The sequence below is a fragment of the Pelobates fuscus genome, chromosome 1 (assembly GCF_036172605.1).
Source record: "Pelobates fuscus isolate aPelFus1 chromosome 1, aPelFus1.pri, whole genome shotgun sequence".
NCBI classification, from domain to species: Eukaryota; Metazoa; Chordata; class Amphibia; order Anura; family Pelobatidae; genus Pelobates; species Pelobates fuscus.
This window is the reverse complement of record NC_086317.1, coordinates 253435906-253451825: the sequence shown is the minus strand read 5'-3', so window position 1 is coordinate 253451825 and position 15920 is coordinate 253435906. Positions and strand designations below refer to the sequence as shown.

Sequence of the window (15920 nt, the reverse complement as noted above, 5' to 3'; positions counted from 1 at the left end):
AAATATTCAGTAACATGAAATAATTACAAATAGTAAATACACCTTAATTTTAAATATTGACAGTGTTATTCACTTAAGTGAGAATTAAAAGTGAATTGCAAATTTAAGGAAAAGTATTAAATTGGATTGGCTGAGGTCATCAAGATTGACGATCTCAGCCATGGAGGCAGGGGCTAGCCACAGCAAGACCAGTGCAGAGACAATGAAAAGTCAAGTAAACTTACATTTTACCTCCACTCTGAGGGGGGCTGGGGCGCTAAATATGTAGTAAACACTATAGTGTTAGAAATACATGTTTGTATTCCTAACATTGTAGTGTTACTTTAACTTTAAAGCCGGTTCAGCAATGTGTGTATGCCCACTGTACAAGTTCCTGCTTATATAACATGAAGGAATGCAGGAACTAATCATACCATTGGAACTCATCCTGTTTATATGTACCAAAAGGGGCTTGTATCAATACAGCTGGTAATCTTTTGCTCCCCCATTATTTATATAAACCCAATTAAACTAAGCAGACTCCAAACAAAAAACACTCCCAAGTTAATATTTTACATGTCAGTAATTTCTCCCACTTACCTCGAATAAAATAAAATGCTGAAATGCAGATCAGTGGTTATCACAATATGTGTAAAGTTTGCCGTTTATTTACTTAAATAATTATTTCCCATACGTGTGGATGTTAATGGAAATGTGGACATTTGATTACACTGATAATTCAAACACTTAATGGCTCTACTTGGAGTCTGAGGCGCTTTAATTTGTTTAGATTTGATCTTGAATTGGAAGTTAAAGGTGTTGCAGGGAACACAAAAATTAGGTACAATACAGCTTGAAGCGGTTGCATTCATCTCATATATGTATATAAATTGGTAATCAATGTACAATTCTTTAAAACATTCGTGTCTCATTCACAGGGCCTTAAATACATTTTTTTATTTTTTTTTTATGAAATAATTCTACATGTTCTATTCCCACAAACCACTTCCATGAGTGCTGCTTTCAATTGAATTTACTGGTGAATTGAATTGTTGGTGTTAAGCACCAACAGCCTGACCTCCTTGCATAGGTTATGGTGCATAAAGATGTCCTGTCACGAGAGCCAGATTGGCATCCCCTCCTAGAAAGCTCTGTTTCTGTGAGTGGTGTGTTTGCGTAGTGACCGAGTGTTGTGTGTGTGTTGAGGAGGAGGCAGAGTGTGTCTGTGTGCTGTTGAGTATTGTGTGGCGTGTGAATTGCATGTGTGGTCCAGTGAAGGGTTAGCTGGATCACTGGTGGTCCAGTGAAGGAGCATCACTACACCAATATCAGGTACAAACTACTTAAAGAGCACATTTGCGGTTCCAGTCCCAAGTCAATGACTCAGAACACCGGTTGCTGCATCCTGAGTCACTGAGAAGGGCCAGGGGACTGCAAGGGTGCTCCTTTAGTTGTCTGTTCCTACACTGGTACAGACCACACTGCTCCCTCAGCGAAGTGACGGGCAACAGAGCTGAGCAGACAGATCTTTTGACGAGGATTGCAGATTGGCGCAGTGTGGCTTTTTGCCACGAATGGGTAATAACCTCTCAATTCTTTCCTATGGGAAAGTATTGGATTGGCTGAGATCATCAAGACTGATAAAGACAATGCCAACTGCAGCGAGAGAGAAATGGTAACTTTTTACCATTCAGAGCGATCCGAGGTGATTCAGCAAGCTAAACAGTTTAACATTATAGTGTTAGGAATACAGGTTTGTATTCTTTACACTATAGTGTTCCTATAACTTCTTTCTTTATTGACTTTCATGTTTGTGGTTATTTTAACTGTATACATATGTTTTGCAACATACATTATTACATTTTATGGGATGCATCCCTTCAGTATGGCTGCGTCAGCCAAGTTTAACCAAACTATAAAAAGCAGGTTGGGTAAATTACCCAGATTTGTAGGTTAAGATTAGGGTGGTTAAAAAGAAGATTATGTAGAACACCTTGTATCTTGTTGAAAAGTTACCTTCATTGGCATCTGGTCGAGAATTCTTAATGTAGGCTGAAAATTTGGCAAATATGTCCATGCCTGCAGTGTTGGACTCTGGGTGCCTTGCTGCTAGTTTGCGGTACCTGAATGAAATATTTGGAAAGGAATATTAATTTCTTCTATCCCAAAACCTCAACAATGTTTCTCTGTCAAGAAAAGGGTGCAGAAAATAATATTGAAAGTAAGCATTTTAAATTAAACAAGTTACAGGTTGTTACCTGCGTGGGGCACCAAGAACATTTGGCAACTTGGCTGCTATGGACTACATATTGTAAATAAATTGTATGTCTATTCATTACAATTCACTGTTTATTGAATAAACCATTTAGTCTGGAGTAACTGCAGCGAATAAAAATCATTTTCTCAATTGATCTTAATTGACTACATTGCAGGCAGAGTCATTCTTTGCTGAATATATATTTATTGCTGGTGTGGAAGCGGCAAATGAGAGAGTTTGGCAATGTACAAATTTAAAGTATTGACTTATTTCATGTGCAGACCCCTGATAAGATTGTGTGAGGATAGAAAATGCCAGCTGAAATTAGACCAGTGTGATACAAATAATGACAGCTTGGAAGGCAACCAATTTAATAAACACAAGGGAGTTTCTCTAAGACAGATGGTTACAAGCTTCTGATAAGATTAATTACTTGACAATTATTTCTGCAGTAGGATCTTGTAACCTGGATGCAGATGAGTTGCTTGCAGTACCCAAAGCAAAGGCATTTACAACCCGGTGTTGATACGGAGGGCACAACTTAATATTGAGCGTCTTCTATCTAGGACATTAGGAATCTATGCTCTGAAAAATTGCTAACTGTATGGATCCCTATTATGATTTGGTAAACAGTGCAGGAGCACAAGGAAACAGGCTGTGAAATGCCATGTGAACCAAAGTACACCAGGGAATTAGTGTGTACAAATGGCAAGATAAGCCTCAAGAGATAATTAACTACAGGTCTCTGTATCAGTGGAAGTTAGAGGAATGTTGAAAACACGGTTACTGGATTCTACCATGGATAGCAGGCATATTTTGTAACACAGCAGCAGGTCACGTAACCACTGTACAAATGGCCCATTACCATTATTCTGTGTATGGGATTTACAGCAGCCCATTCCTGCTGCCTTAATAGAGCTGAAGAGCAAATTAGCAGCATCTTAATGCAGCCCTGACAGCTTGTCAGTAACTGTATCAGGACTCTATATTGAGGTCTTTCAGTACCGGGAAGGCTTGGTCATGTAACTTACTTTGGAGGGCACAATACTTCCTCAAGGAACTCTTCTATCTTATTTACATCAGTCTTCACTTCATGGTTGTAGGTTATGAAGGGTGGATGAGTACCTGGAGCGAGGTTCTGCAAATCTGCAGGTTTTCTACAAACAAAACAAACAGTAGATGCATAAAACAGAACGTCACATTTTTTTTGTATAGAAAAGCTTTTAATAAAAAGTGTCAATTCTTTAAACCACTGACCATCCTGAGTTGTAAAAACTATCATTTAATTCACATACATTTTAAACAATTGATACATCTGATACAAGACACACCTGCTAGATAATTTTTGTGATTAACCTCTGTGCTTAATTTACAAACACATTTTGATATAGACTTTTCTTCTATATCAACATGCTATTAGGAAAACACAAACAAAAATAAGTATATAACAATAACCACACATGAAAACATTCTCTCTCACACACACACACACACACACACACACACACACACACACACACCACACACACACACACGCAGATCAAGTTTACAAAGCTACTTGGAGATGCCCCAACAAGTACAGCACAGCAGACTGATCCTAAAAGAAGTATCTAGCAGGATTTTATGCAATTAAAATTCATGGCTTCGTTGGGAACAACTGTAGGAAATCACTTGGATGTCTAAAGCCCGTTTCTCCCACCCCTTGGATCACTCATAACCCACATTCCTTTCCTCTTAAAACATACTGAGGGGCAAGCAATATACTTCAGTTTAGATCAGCTTGTTCCTAGGGGACTATTCCATGCACTAAACAAAACACTCTCCAATCTATTTTACAAAAAAAAAAAAAACCCACAGAACTATGCTCTGTATTCTATAGGAGTCCATCTGTACAGGATTCTTTCATACCAAGAATTACAGCAATGTTATTTATACAGTTTTACTTTACTCAACTGCTTGCAATTATTAGAGTGCATAAATAGCTTTTGAAAAGATTGCACTGTGTATGCGATACTGGTTTATAAATCAATCGTAATTGAGAAAGAATTGAAAGCATGTATTGTAAACATTCCTCTATCTTGCAAAACCATAGCTTTATTAACAAGTATAACAAGTAAAAACATTACTAAAAAACAAAAAAAAAAACTAAATTATAATATACATTTAATTAAAATAAATTAATGAAAGTGGAGATGTCTAGGGTTTTTTTTATGTATATTTCAGTTTTCTGAAACACTGTTAAAAATAATAAGCAAGTACTAGTGATTTAAACAATGCACACTATATGTAAATAAAAGGGTGTACTTTTTTTCAAGGGACGTCATAATGTTACATCTAACCGTATAGCCATATATTATCATTTAATTAAGTCTAGCAGGCAGCAGAGAACTGTAAGGCTTTTGAGAGATGGAGTGGCCTGTAGTTGAGTGGTGTGAATTGTATTCAGCTCATTTAAAAACAGCTGTAAATGGGCTCTCTTGTTGTATAGTGCCATGTGTAGCACCACTTTTAATGCAAGTCCTTTGGCTGGAACAAAGCATCTATAGATTCCTCCTTTTACATTTAAAAACTATATTAGTACCACCAGGCAAGACACTTTCAGGGTTAATCACTAAAGCAAGAATTTCAAATTTGAGACCAAAATAGCAGAATTGGAAAATTCTTTAAAGGATCACTATAGTGTCAGGGAAACTAAGCGGTTTTCCTGACATAGTGCCCTGAGAGTGTCCCACCCTCAGGGTCCCCCTCCCGTGGCGCTGAAGGGGTTAAGTTCAGTCACTTACCTTTTTCCAGCGCCGGGATCCCTCAGCGCTGGTGACCTCTCCTCCCCCGCCAGGCAGCGGAGCCGAATGTGCATAATATGCCTCCAGCGTTGCAGATGCGCCTCTAGTGGCTGTCCAGAAGACATCCACTAGAGGCTGGCTTAACCCTGCAGTGTAAACATAGCAGTTTCTCTGAAACTGCTATGTTTGCATCTGAAGGGTTAAAACCTGAGGTACCTGGCACCCAGACCACTTCATTGAGCTGAAGTGGTCTGGGTGACTATAGTGTCCCTTTAAGTCAGCTCCACCTCCATTATGGCTTTATTGCTCTAAAATGTTCAATTTGCATTTTCACTTTAGTGAATGACCTTGTTTATTTGCTTCTACAGCCGAGACTGAAAATCAATAAAATAGCAAAAAACGCACAAAAGGTGAAAGACCAATATGAAAATTACAAAAATTTAAGTTTTCGTATTTTTGGTCCTTCAGATTATTTTATTATTATACTTTGTAAATAATTTGGAAATTCATAAATAAGGGAGGTTAAATATACTCCCCCTCCTTCCCCTACCGGCTGTGCCGCAAGTGGGGTCACATCTACTAAACAGAGTAGCCAGTGGCTATAAAAAGGCAAACAGCAGGGAAGTTATTTCCAATAAAGAAGTATCTGGCACAGGTCCCCCATGGTGGGGCACCGCACTCTATAAAACAATTAAATGAGGGGGACTTCTGTTGGGGCTATAAAACTAAACAGAGGGCAGGATGTTCTAGTGTCCCTCCAGCCCCCTCCCAGGCTATTAAATAAAATGATCAAGGGGAAATAGTGTCCCCCCCCATGCCACACATATTGTCGTGGGTCGTGGCCCTAAATAATAAAGTGGGGGTGGACCTATTGTCCCTACTCATTGGCTGCTCTCTGTTCAATAGATACGCACCAACCCATGGCACGGCTTATAGGGGCAGGAGGAAGGATTTAACCCCACTTATACTAATATGGGGGTCACATTTACCAAGCCTGGAATGGTGGAGTGATGTAAAATGCCCTCGCTGTCTGATAGCCTCCCACGCAACAAAAATACTTCCAAGTGTGATACCTGCCTCGTTGGCACAGATTCCAACCCTGCCCTATTACTGGCACAGATCCCAATAAAGTCAGTGGGATGTCATATCTCAGCACCCTCAGTCATTAACAAAATATACCCAAAACTAGAGAAACCCCAAATCCACAACCCATGGACACAACTAACCAGAAAGTTAAGAAAACAGGTGAGGCGATAATGGAAAAATTCTGAGCATGTATGCGATACATTGTTCTACCAGAGCTTATATTCATGTACTAGATGTATCACCATGGTTTCTATTAACAGGCTCTTGGAATATTGTTTGCGTTATGTTGTTGTCCATTATCCAGTGACACATAGCATATATGGACAGTTGGCAGCATTGTTACAAAGGTGTGAAATGCAGACCCAGTTTAACCCATTCTGTTCCTACCTCCTTACACCAGCCTGCATCTTGCCCTTGCAATAGTGTCGAACGGAAAATATATATGAAGAAATAGGACATGTTTAAAAGCACCAGCAACTTAAAACTAGAATTGGGCAAAGACTGAGAATAAGCATGCCACTGATGAAATGTGTCCCACTAATGATGCATAATGGCACATGCAGTAAGTAGGGATTGTGTCAATCTGACAGCTAGTAAAACAAGGCTGTGCACATGCAGAGCACTCTGCAAGAAAGCTCAAAGGGGCAAAAATGTCATGAAAAATACAACGGTGCACTGTTGCTATGCAGCTAGGACTGTGGAACAGGAATCTCAGACAAAAGAGACTGTTGCATGTTTTTTATTTTTCCTTTTACGGTTGATGTAGACACCATACTAGTATTGCATCCGTTGTTCTGCATGTCTTATGGGTGTTGCACATGTGGGTCGTAGCAGAATGGAGAGTGAAATTTGTGTGGAATGTGATGTCTAGCTGTATTCTAGAACCATACTAAACACGCCAACTCCAGAGACCAGTAACTGGATGGTTCAGTGGCAATACAACTTACCTCTTTAAGTCAACCGTGGTCACATTAAACACAACTCCTTTTAGCCAGAGGATCATGAAGAGCCTCTGTGAGAAGGGGCAGTTCCCAATACTCTCTCCATCGATCCCAGCCTGAAATGACATTATTAGACATTACTTTAAGAAAAATAAATGTATGCATAAAGAACATACCAATTAAACAAACCATTCTACCAAACTATATAGAGCAGGTAACATTGTCTACCATGGTAGGGTCACAGAGCCATGCTCTAAAGGCTGCAATCACCAACATGGTAACTTGCAGCAACACTATTTAGGCTAGACTGGCAGATTACAGCCAAGGGGTAATTAGTCCACTGGCTGGTGGCTCAAGACTGTAATTAGCAGCGGCACTGGCTGTGTACAAGTGTTTTCTTGATGATAAAGAAAATAAAGTTTCAAAGAGAAATAAATACATTTAGAAAACACCTCTTCCTACGTAGCTGCTAGAAGATGACTGCAGCTCCCAATGTGAACTGGAACAATACAAGTGCTATTGTATTCTACATCCTATTGATCATGGACATACTTGAAAAACTGAACTCTCAATGCATAAATCCTGGTAAACACATTTCTAAATAAATGAAGTGTGTGTGTTTAATGGAGTTGTGTTTATATTATTTTAGGATATAAAGAAATCTCAACAAGTTTTGTCTTCAAGGCCCAAACAGCCCTTTGCAATTGTATCCAACTGCTACTATATATCTAATGAATAGTGGGGGCACATTTCTAACAAAAATTATTAGACAGGGACACATGGGAAAACACTGCTCTATAAGTTATAGCTATAATGTTTATGGGAAACCGGAAAAGAAGAAAAAAAAAGTTTTATTTCATCGAGAAATCTAGAATGTTTTGTCTCACATTACTCATTTTATTTATATTATACACACACAATTGTAATTAACAAGTAAAACATTCTCAGAGACAAGAAATCCCCTAAAGCAGGGGTTCCCAATTAATTTTTTCCAGTGAAACCCTTTGACATAGTGTATCAACATCATGACAAACACACTCACTGACAAGCACACATACAATTTATAATTTTTAAATTTTACTCCACCCAGCCTCTCTACCTTTGGGAGTGCTGGCATGGAGTCTATGTCCTTGGGGTCCAGTGGGGCTACTGGCGTGCCTTCCTTGGGGTCCAGAGGGGCTGCTGAGCGGCTAGCTAGCTGTGATCTCCCTGCTCAGCTCACTCACCCACCTCTTATTGATGCCTGAGTGATGTCATATTCCGGCTCCGGCATCATTGCTGTGCGCGCGAGGGAGCTGAGCAGGGAAATCACTGCCCACCACTCCCTCGCCACCCACGCCCATTTTGTTTTGAGAAATTTTGGCCGAACCCCATTTGGGAAACGCTGCCCTAAAGCAAGAAATTGGGAAGTGGAAGGGAGAAGGCATCCACACACTAGAGGCACAAATAATGACATTTAACTTTTTATCTGGTGGGAAGCGCTCCTTCGCTGAGGGTTTGACCTGTCCCAGGAGACCAACAGTAATGTTACTTTCCCAGGGATTCAGTCCATAATTTGCACGTGCTCAAGCGCAAATTATGGAGGAAAGAAGCTATAGTTCTTTCCTGCTGAGAGATGACGCCATATTGGCTGTCAGTTTTTATTAAGGTGACTTCACATGAAAAAAGCCCATTAATAAAATGTTTGTAAGGGGAACCTCCTAAACACTCCAATAGCCCTTCAGCAAGCAAGTGTTTTAGGGGTCTGAATTGTTTCTTTACTGGAAATAAATGCTTTCTCACTCTTTGGTGCTTTTCAGTAGAAGGGTTAGATGTAAATGTTAGTTTTGTTATGTTTCTTTGATTTTTCATTGGGGGAGGTTGCCAACACGGTTACTACTTTTTAAAAAGAAGCATTGAATTTAATACGTATAAGATGCATCCGCCTGGATTGCTGTGCATGTGTCATAGATCCTTAATTATTCTCTATGAATCAATTAATGGATGGAACGGCCTTTGAGGGGCAATATAAGAAGAATAAAGCTAAGAGCTCAGAGGTTAAACACATCACAGAGATGTGTGAAATATTTCAGTATGGCATGTAGTTACAAGAATGGTTTCTATGGCCGGGTAACACCATCAAGCATGTAAATGCCATTCAAATACACAAAGCTCCCTCAGACTATAAAAGGGCAGTGCATGATCCCTTCACATTCTGAACAGATAAAACAATATCCTATTATTAGTACATGTAAATACCAGCTCCTCTTATCTGCAGCCCAAAGCTACAGTATGGGTTTAAATCGGGCCTGCAGACATAAAAATAGCTAAATGACCAATTTATACACCCAGGACTGCAAGCAGACAGGGCGTTAACGTGTTATACAGCCAGTGCAAGGAGGTATTGTACTCCAACATACACACCAGGACATTAATACTACAGGGAGCACTGTGTGGCTACAGGCACTGGTTTTCCAAAGTGTCAAAATTAAACAGAATCCTAATGTGAATCACAGTCTGTTCTCACTAGCTTTGCTTGTGAAGAGATCCAGATGTTGGATTATAGGCATGAGAACTGTACTTACATTGTACACACTTAATGCAGCTGGAGGCTGGGCTTTGAGACAGAGAGGGATATTCATACAGTGTCGAGTTCTATAACAAAATAAAATACGCCCTGCAACACTGTCACTCATGTTCTAGGACAGGAATAGGCAACATTTTCGTAGTGCTGTGCCAAAACAAGATCTTGAGGTCCCTTTGAGTGCCGCTCATATTATTTTAAATTGAGGGGTGTATGTTGCCGTTTTCTGCTTGTGTTATTTATGGGCGCTACAGTTGCTTTGTAGCATTGTATTTGTGCACATGTAGGCTTTTATATTGGACTGTTTGCAGTATTGTTTATGAATGTGGGCTGCTTGTGGAATTGTGTAGATATTTCACATTGTGCTTTCTTGTGGTGTGTGTACATGTGCGGCTGCTTGTCTGGTTGTTTGCATGCCAGTGGTGTTGTGGGGACGGTTTGTATTATTTGTACGAGAAGGAGGCGGATTCTGCAGCTCTGTGAATATCAAGCAGAGTAGGCGACTTTCCTGGGGTCCAGTGGGGACCGGGATGGCCAGGTACAGGTTAAGGGCAGGATCTGAGATAGCTTCCACTGGCTGCCCTACACAAGTGCAGATTCCCGTTCAAGTGCTTGGGGGAAATTTCTGAGATCACTTCCTCTGAGTGCTGCAATGTGTAAATGGAGGATTGTCCCTCATCACCTGCAATCACTGCTCGAGTTGCACCAGCAGATATCTGAAGTCCCACTGGGACTCCTGATAGGCCAAAGCCTGTTCGTCTCTAGCAGTGTTAAATGAAGCTTCCAACAGTAATGAATAACACACGATGTGCAAAGCATTGGCGTGTGCTTTGGTACATCCTCATGCATCCAGGTACACCCTCATCCCAATCTGTCCAACGTGTCTCACATTTAAGTGAATCAGTGTTAGTTTTGGCTGCAAATTCCAATTTAGTTCTAGTCAGTCACAGTCTTTTGACCAAGAAGCCAAACTAGTTTTAGTCGTATTTTAGTCATCTGAATTGTTTTAGTTGACTAAATCTCAATATTAGTTGACTAAAATTTGACTAAAAATAGTTAGTCAACAAAATTACACTGTGTGAATGCATGCTTTCTTCCCCATAATTATTGTGAATTATACCTGGTATTGGCACTGCAGATAGCAGAAACTACAAAATAAAAGGGTTACATTTATTTTCATAGACTATAATTTATAGTTTCTTAGTTAGTCAATAGTTTAAATTGCTCATTTTATAGTGGTGTCAAATCTCTAGAACATCTCAGATAACTTGGCCAGTTCACAAATTCAGCACTATATAAATTACTACACAAAAATCACTCCCCCCACTAATACTACAACACTATTCACTACGCAGGTTAATGGAGATATATATATATATATTAATTATGTCTTGTTGTACTCTTGTTCCTACTTCACACAAAAAAAAGTGCAGCTCCTCAACTATATATGCCAATTGTTAACCATGTTATTATGTACTGAGCATGTAACTGTTTAAGCTTGTACTTTCCTCTGCACTCAAAAATAAAGAATTAAAAAACAAAAAAAAACACCCCCCCCAAAAAAAAAAAAGTTGTGTGCCACCATTATTAAAAGGAACACAAATATGTATTCCAGACCCTTTAGTGTTAAAACCATCTACCCCTCTTGCCGCCCCATCCTCCCCTCCCCCCCCCCTCCACAATATGGTAAAACACAGCCAACATCTCCTCAGAGATTAATTGAATCAATGCATCTCTATGAGGAAAGTTCAGTGTCTGCATGCAGAAGGTGGAGACACTGAATGGTAGTCACACTGTGCAGCACTGCCCAAGCACCTCTAGCAGCCATATGAGTGGCCAGTGAAGTTATCACCAGGCTGTAATGTAATCACTGCATTTTCCCTGAAAAGTCAATGTTTACAGCAAAAAGCCTGAAGGTAATGATTCTACTCACCAGAACAAATTCAATAAGCTGTAGTTGTTCTGGTGACTCTAGTGTCCCTTTAAAGGTTGAACATCTGTATGGATGACCATTCTGTTAATGCTTTAGTTTAAACCTAGTATAAACTGGTTATTTTAAAAGCGTGAGGTAAATATAAAAAAAATAATTTTTTATATCAGTGGGATTTCATGTAACTATATATGGGTGACATATTCATTATATTGAGTATGTGCAACCATAGGATTTCCATGGAATATGAAAGCTTAATTGTATTTAAATACACTACTTGGGAATATTCGATTCTCCCTTAATATTTGTAACCACTAATGAAAGAAATGGTTCAATATGCTCATATCATAATTAATTAAGATAATAGGTATATGTGTCATTCCATTTAATATTGGAAATTATTTATAGAAACATTGCATATTTATTTTTGTTTATTTTAGATTTTTTTCAATACACATCACATTAGTGATACATAATATATAATATTTATCACATTATGCACATCACATATTGAACTAATGCCATACATGTCTCTGAAAGAATGTATTATTCACAGTGTAAAAGTATGTCTGTTATACATATTTCACTTTCTAAATATTTTAGTTCACTGTTTATAGACAGCCCAAGGAGGGTAATTCATGATGATTCAAATTACGAAATAAATATATTGGAAACAAAGTTACTAACATTTTTTTTTGTTCCAGTAGATAAAATGTGTTGTTATCTGTCGATTTCTTTAATTATATTATGAGAATACAACAGAATGAAGGTGGAACGCACACTAACCATAGGTGGGACGCACGTGGAACGCGGAAGTGCAATACGATCTACACTTCCAGTTCCGGTTAGCCGAATGCGCCAAATTTGATTGCCAGCAACAGTAGGAGAATGGGAAACAGCTGCACGATCTATCTACAGGACCAATCAAGAGATGGACCCCGGGTACCACCCCTGGAACCACCAATGGACATAGGGAGTAGCCCTATTTAAAGAGGACTTTGGGAGGGTGGGAATAGGATGTATTTCTAATCTGTTATAATTGTATATTGTTTTTATATACGGTCCCTGAGGAAGTTCTTTACAGAACGAAACGCGCAGGACCATACCATTATTTTACTATATTTTATTGATGGTGATTATTCACCTTTTATCAATAAACATCTTTTTTCTACTACTACTCACCTGAAGTCCTGAGTATCATTCAGAAATCCAACGAGGAACCAAGGGATCATCAGCCCCCCATATCCACTGGGGAAGGCACCCTATGAGCGATTTATTCTCTGTTATCTTGTGAGTGCATTCTTATTCAGCGCATGAGATGTGTTAGACTGTACTTCACTATGTCTATGTATTTTGTATGTTTCTTTTAGAATTACTCTCAGCCGTATCCCGCAGTTTGTTGTAGTGTTTGTGATTATAAGAAAAGGTCGTCTTCTCTGGGTAACGATCTTGGGAGGCTGCATTGTAGCAATCAAGCTAAGTATCTGTATATATATTTCACTACAATCACTGTCTACAGTAGTGTGTATATTGCATTGTACTATTTTAAAAGCGTAGACGAAAAGGTAGATTGAAAAAGCAGAGTTCTACCGTCCAATGGCACATCAAGTAGAGAGAAGCCTCTTGAAAGGACAATACTATAATTAGCTTAGCTTGCTTAAAGCGATTATCTTCTGTGAAGATACTTCAGGGCGCAGGAGTTAAGAGATCAAGTGCACTCAGGTTTCCAGAACATATAGAGAAGGATGCACTGATTCTAGATGTAGTCTGTTACTTGTTAACCCCATGTGTTCTCAAATGTATAAATGCATCGTTTCCTGGATGAAAATGATATACAATATTGAGTCGGATCTTGCTTACTCTATTGGTAGACTATTTGTATGCCACTTAATGTACCTCCTTCCTTTTTAGAACACAAGTCAGAATAAATGATGTCTCCAAAATGTACCAATAAGGTTACACACACACCTAGATATTTATATTCAAAATACCTTTAATGATTATCTCTATTACACCAAATGTAGTATGGTATAACAATTTTTTTTTTTTTTTTACTTATTAAAAAAAAAAAAAAAAAAAAAAAATGAATGACAGCCACATCAATGAAATATTTCAAAAGACATTATATTTAAAATAAATATAACTATAGCGCAGCGGTTCCCAAACTGTGTGCCGCGGTGTCCTGGGGTGCCGCAGAAGGTTTCCCTGGTGCTATGATTATAGCACTGGGGAAACATAACTGCTGAACAGGGGCCCGGTTGGGTGCCATGGTCCTTTAAGACTGCGACCGGCCCCTGTAATGTCAGCCGGCTGAGAGGAAGTGACAGGGCGTCTTTAATGCAGCACAGTGTCTTAGTGCTGTCTCACAGTAAGTGGTCACACTGTTTTAGTACAGTTTGACAACTTACCTGGTGGTGCTCCAGGTGCTTGTACCACATCCGGTATTCCCCTGCAGGAGAAGCCAAATATCTTTAAAAGAATTCAGCACTGGCAATGCAGAACACTGCTCACTGGCTGCAAGCACTCAGTTGATGTTCGCAACAAATAAGCATAGTCATGCATAGCTCTGTAGTGCTTTTAGGATTTTCCAAGAGAAAATATGTGAACATAGCGTGCTAAAACAGTTAGTCTACTTACTGTGGGACAGACAGGAACTACAGGCACTATAGTGGTTATGGTGCTTGGAGTATTTCTTTCATTCTTTTAAAGGTTTAATAAACCTCATTAAATGAATATGTGTAAATATTTATTACAATTTTCATTATTTATATAGTGGTAACTTATTCCACAGCATTCTACAATAAAAAAAAAAAAAAAGGTGCATGTATATATATATATATATACACATACATACATATACATATACATATATACATATATACATATATACATATATACATATATACATATATACATATATACATATATACATATATACATATATACATATATACATATATACATATATACATATATACATATATACATATACACACACATACCAGCAAGTATCTAAAAACAAATATAGATTAAGAGATTAATAGGGTCCAAACAGTTTAACAACGTATTATTTGTGTTTTAACTCTTAAAATTCCAAAAACTATGCATTCAAAGTCATCTCAAGGTGATATAAATGTATTTTTTGTGAATACTCCGCAAGCAGTATGGTACAAGTATGAGGAAACATATACTTGTTACAATATAACCTCTACTGCTTTACTCCTTCCAGAAAATGGAGTTAGACAATCACATATGTTTATTTCATTTAACATAATAAGAATACTTTTTTATTGTATGTTTGTATCTTTTAGTGAATACGAGTAAAAATAAGAAAGGAGGGGGGGCGTGGCCGGACCGTGCATGAGAGCAGACGTGTAGTCTCAGAGCTCCGTGCCCTCGGCCTTTCCTAACAGCTACCAAAGCCTGCAAAAGAGCCCTAAATGGTCCGAACAAAGACACCTGCTCCTGGGTACCCCCCACACCGGTTCCCCGAGGAACAGTAGAGGTACCTTAGACGATTTTGTGTCCACACCGTCGGACTCTCGCTCCGCCGGGCCTACTACAAAGATGGCGTCGGCTTCCCCTGATGCAGAAAGCGCGGGAGCCCCCTCCGAGGACGGGGACCAGACAGATGCGCTGACACTGATCCGGCAAGAACTCTCCCGGATCTCGTCCAGCATGCTCACTAAAGCAGACTCTACCGGGATGCTGAAAGAGTTTCGCGCTGCTATGCGGGAAGAGATCGCTTCCATGCGCACCGAGTTGACGGCAGTAGAGGTGAGGGTAGAAGCCCTTGAGACAGAAGCGGAGGCGAGCCGGTCCCAACACAGGTCTGCTGAGGTTGCCGCCACAAGACAAGGTAACCTCTTACTCACTTTGAGACGGCAGGTAGAGGACTTAGAGAACCGGAGCCGCCGTCAGAACATCCGCATCCGCGGCCTACCCGAACCGGACTCAACCCCGCTGTCTGAGACGGTACAGGCCCTGTTTAGGCAGATCCTAGGCCGCAACTGCCCAGAGACCATCCAATTCGACCGGATCCACAGAGCCCTGGGCCCCCCGAGGCAAGATGGGAAACCCAGAGATGTGCTATGCTGCCTACACTCCTATAGCCTGAAAGACGCACTAATGGCGGCCACCAGGGGCTCAGACTCCATATCGTTCCGGGGAGCAAACGTGGCGCTGTTCCAGGACCTCTCCAGCCTGACCTTAGACGCTAGGAGAGCACTTCGGCCCATAACTGCTATACTACAAGAGAAAAATGTGCCATACCGCTGGGGCTTTCCGTTCAGCCTGCAGATTCGACAGAGCAATACCTGGCTGCACATCCGATGGCCAGACGATGTGGCCCCCACTCTACGGGCGTTACACATCCCCTTCG

General features: G+C 39.8%; 1 protein-coding gene across 1 annotated transcript in view; it reads right to left on the bottom strand.

Moving 5' to 3' along the window:
• The window catches only part of CLIC4 (chloride intracellular channel 4), a 57587-nt gene that overhangs the window by 10698 nt on the left and 30969 nt on the right, over positions 1-15920 (bottom strand). The window contains exons 2-4 of the mRNA XM_063456539.1: positions 7053-7162; positions 3268-3393; positions 1996-2102 (exon numbers count right to left, since the gene is read on the bottom strand). Of these exons, the coding sequence (XP_063312609.1) occupies positions 1996-2102; positions 3268-3393; positions 7053-7162 (343 nt within the window). The remainder of the gene's footprint in view (positions 1-1995; positions 2103-3267; positions 3394-7052; positions 7163-15920) is intronic.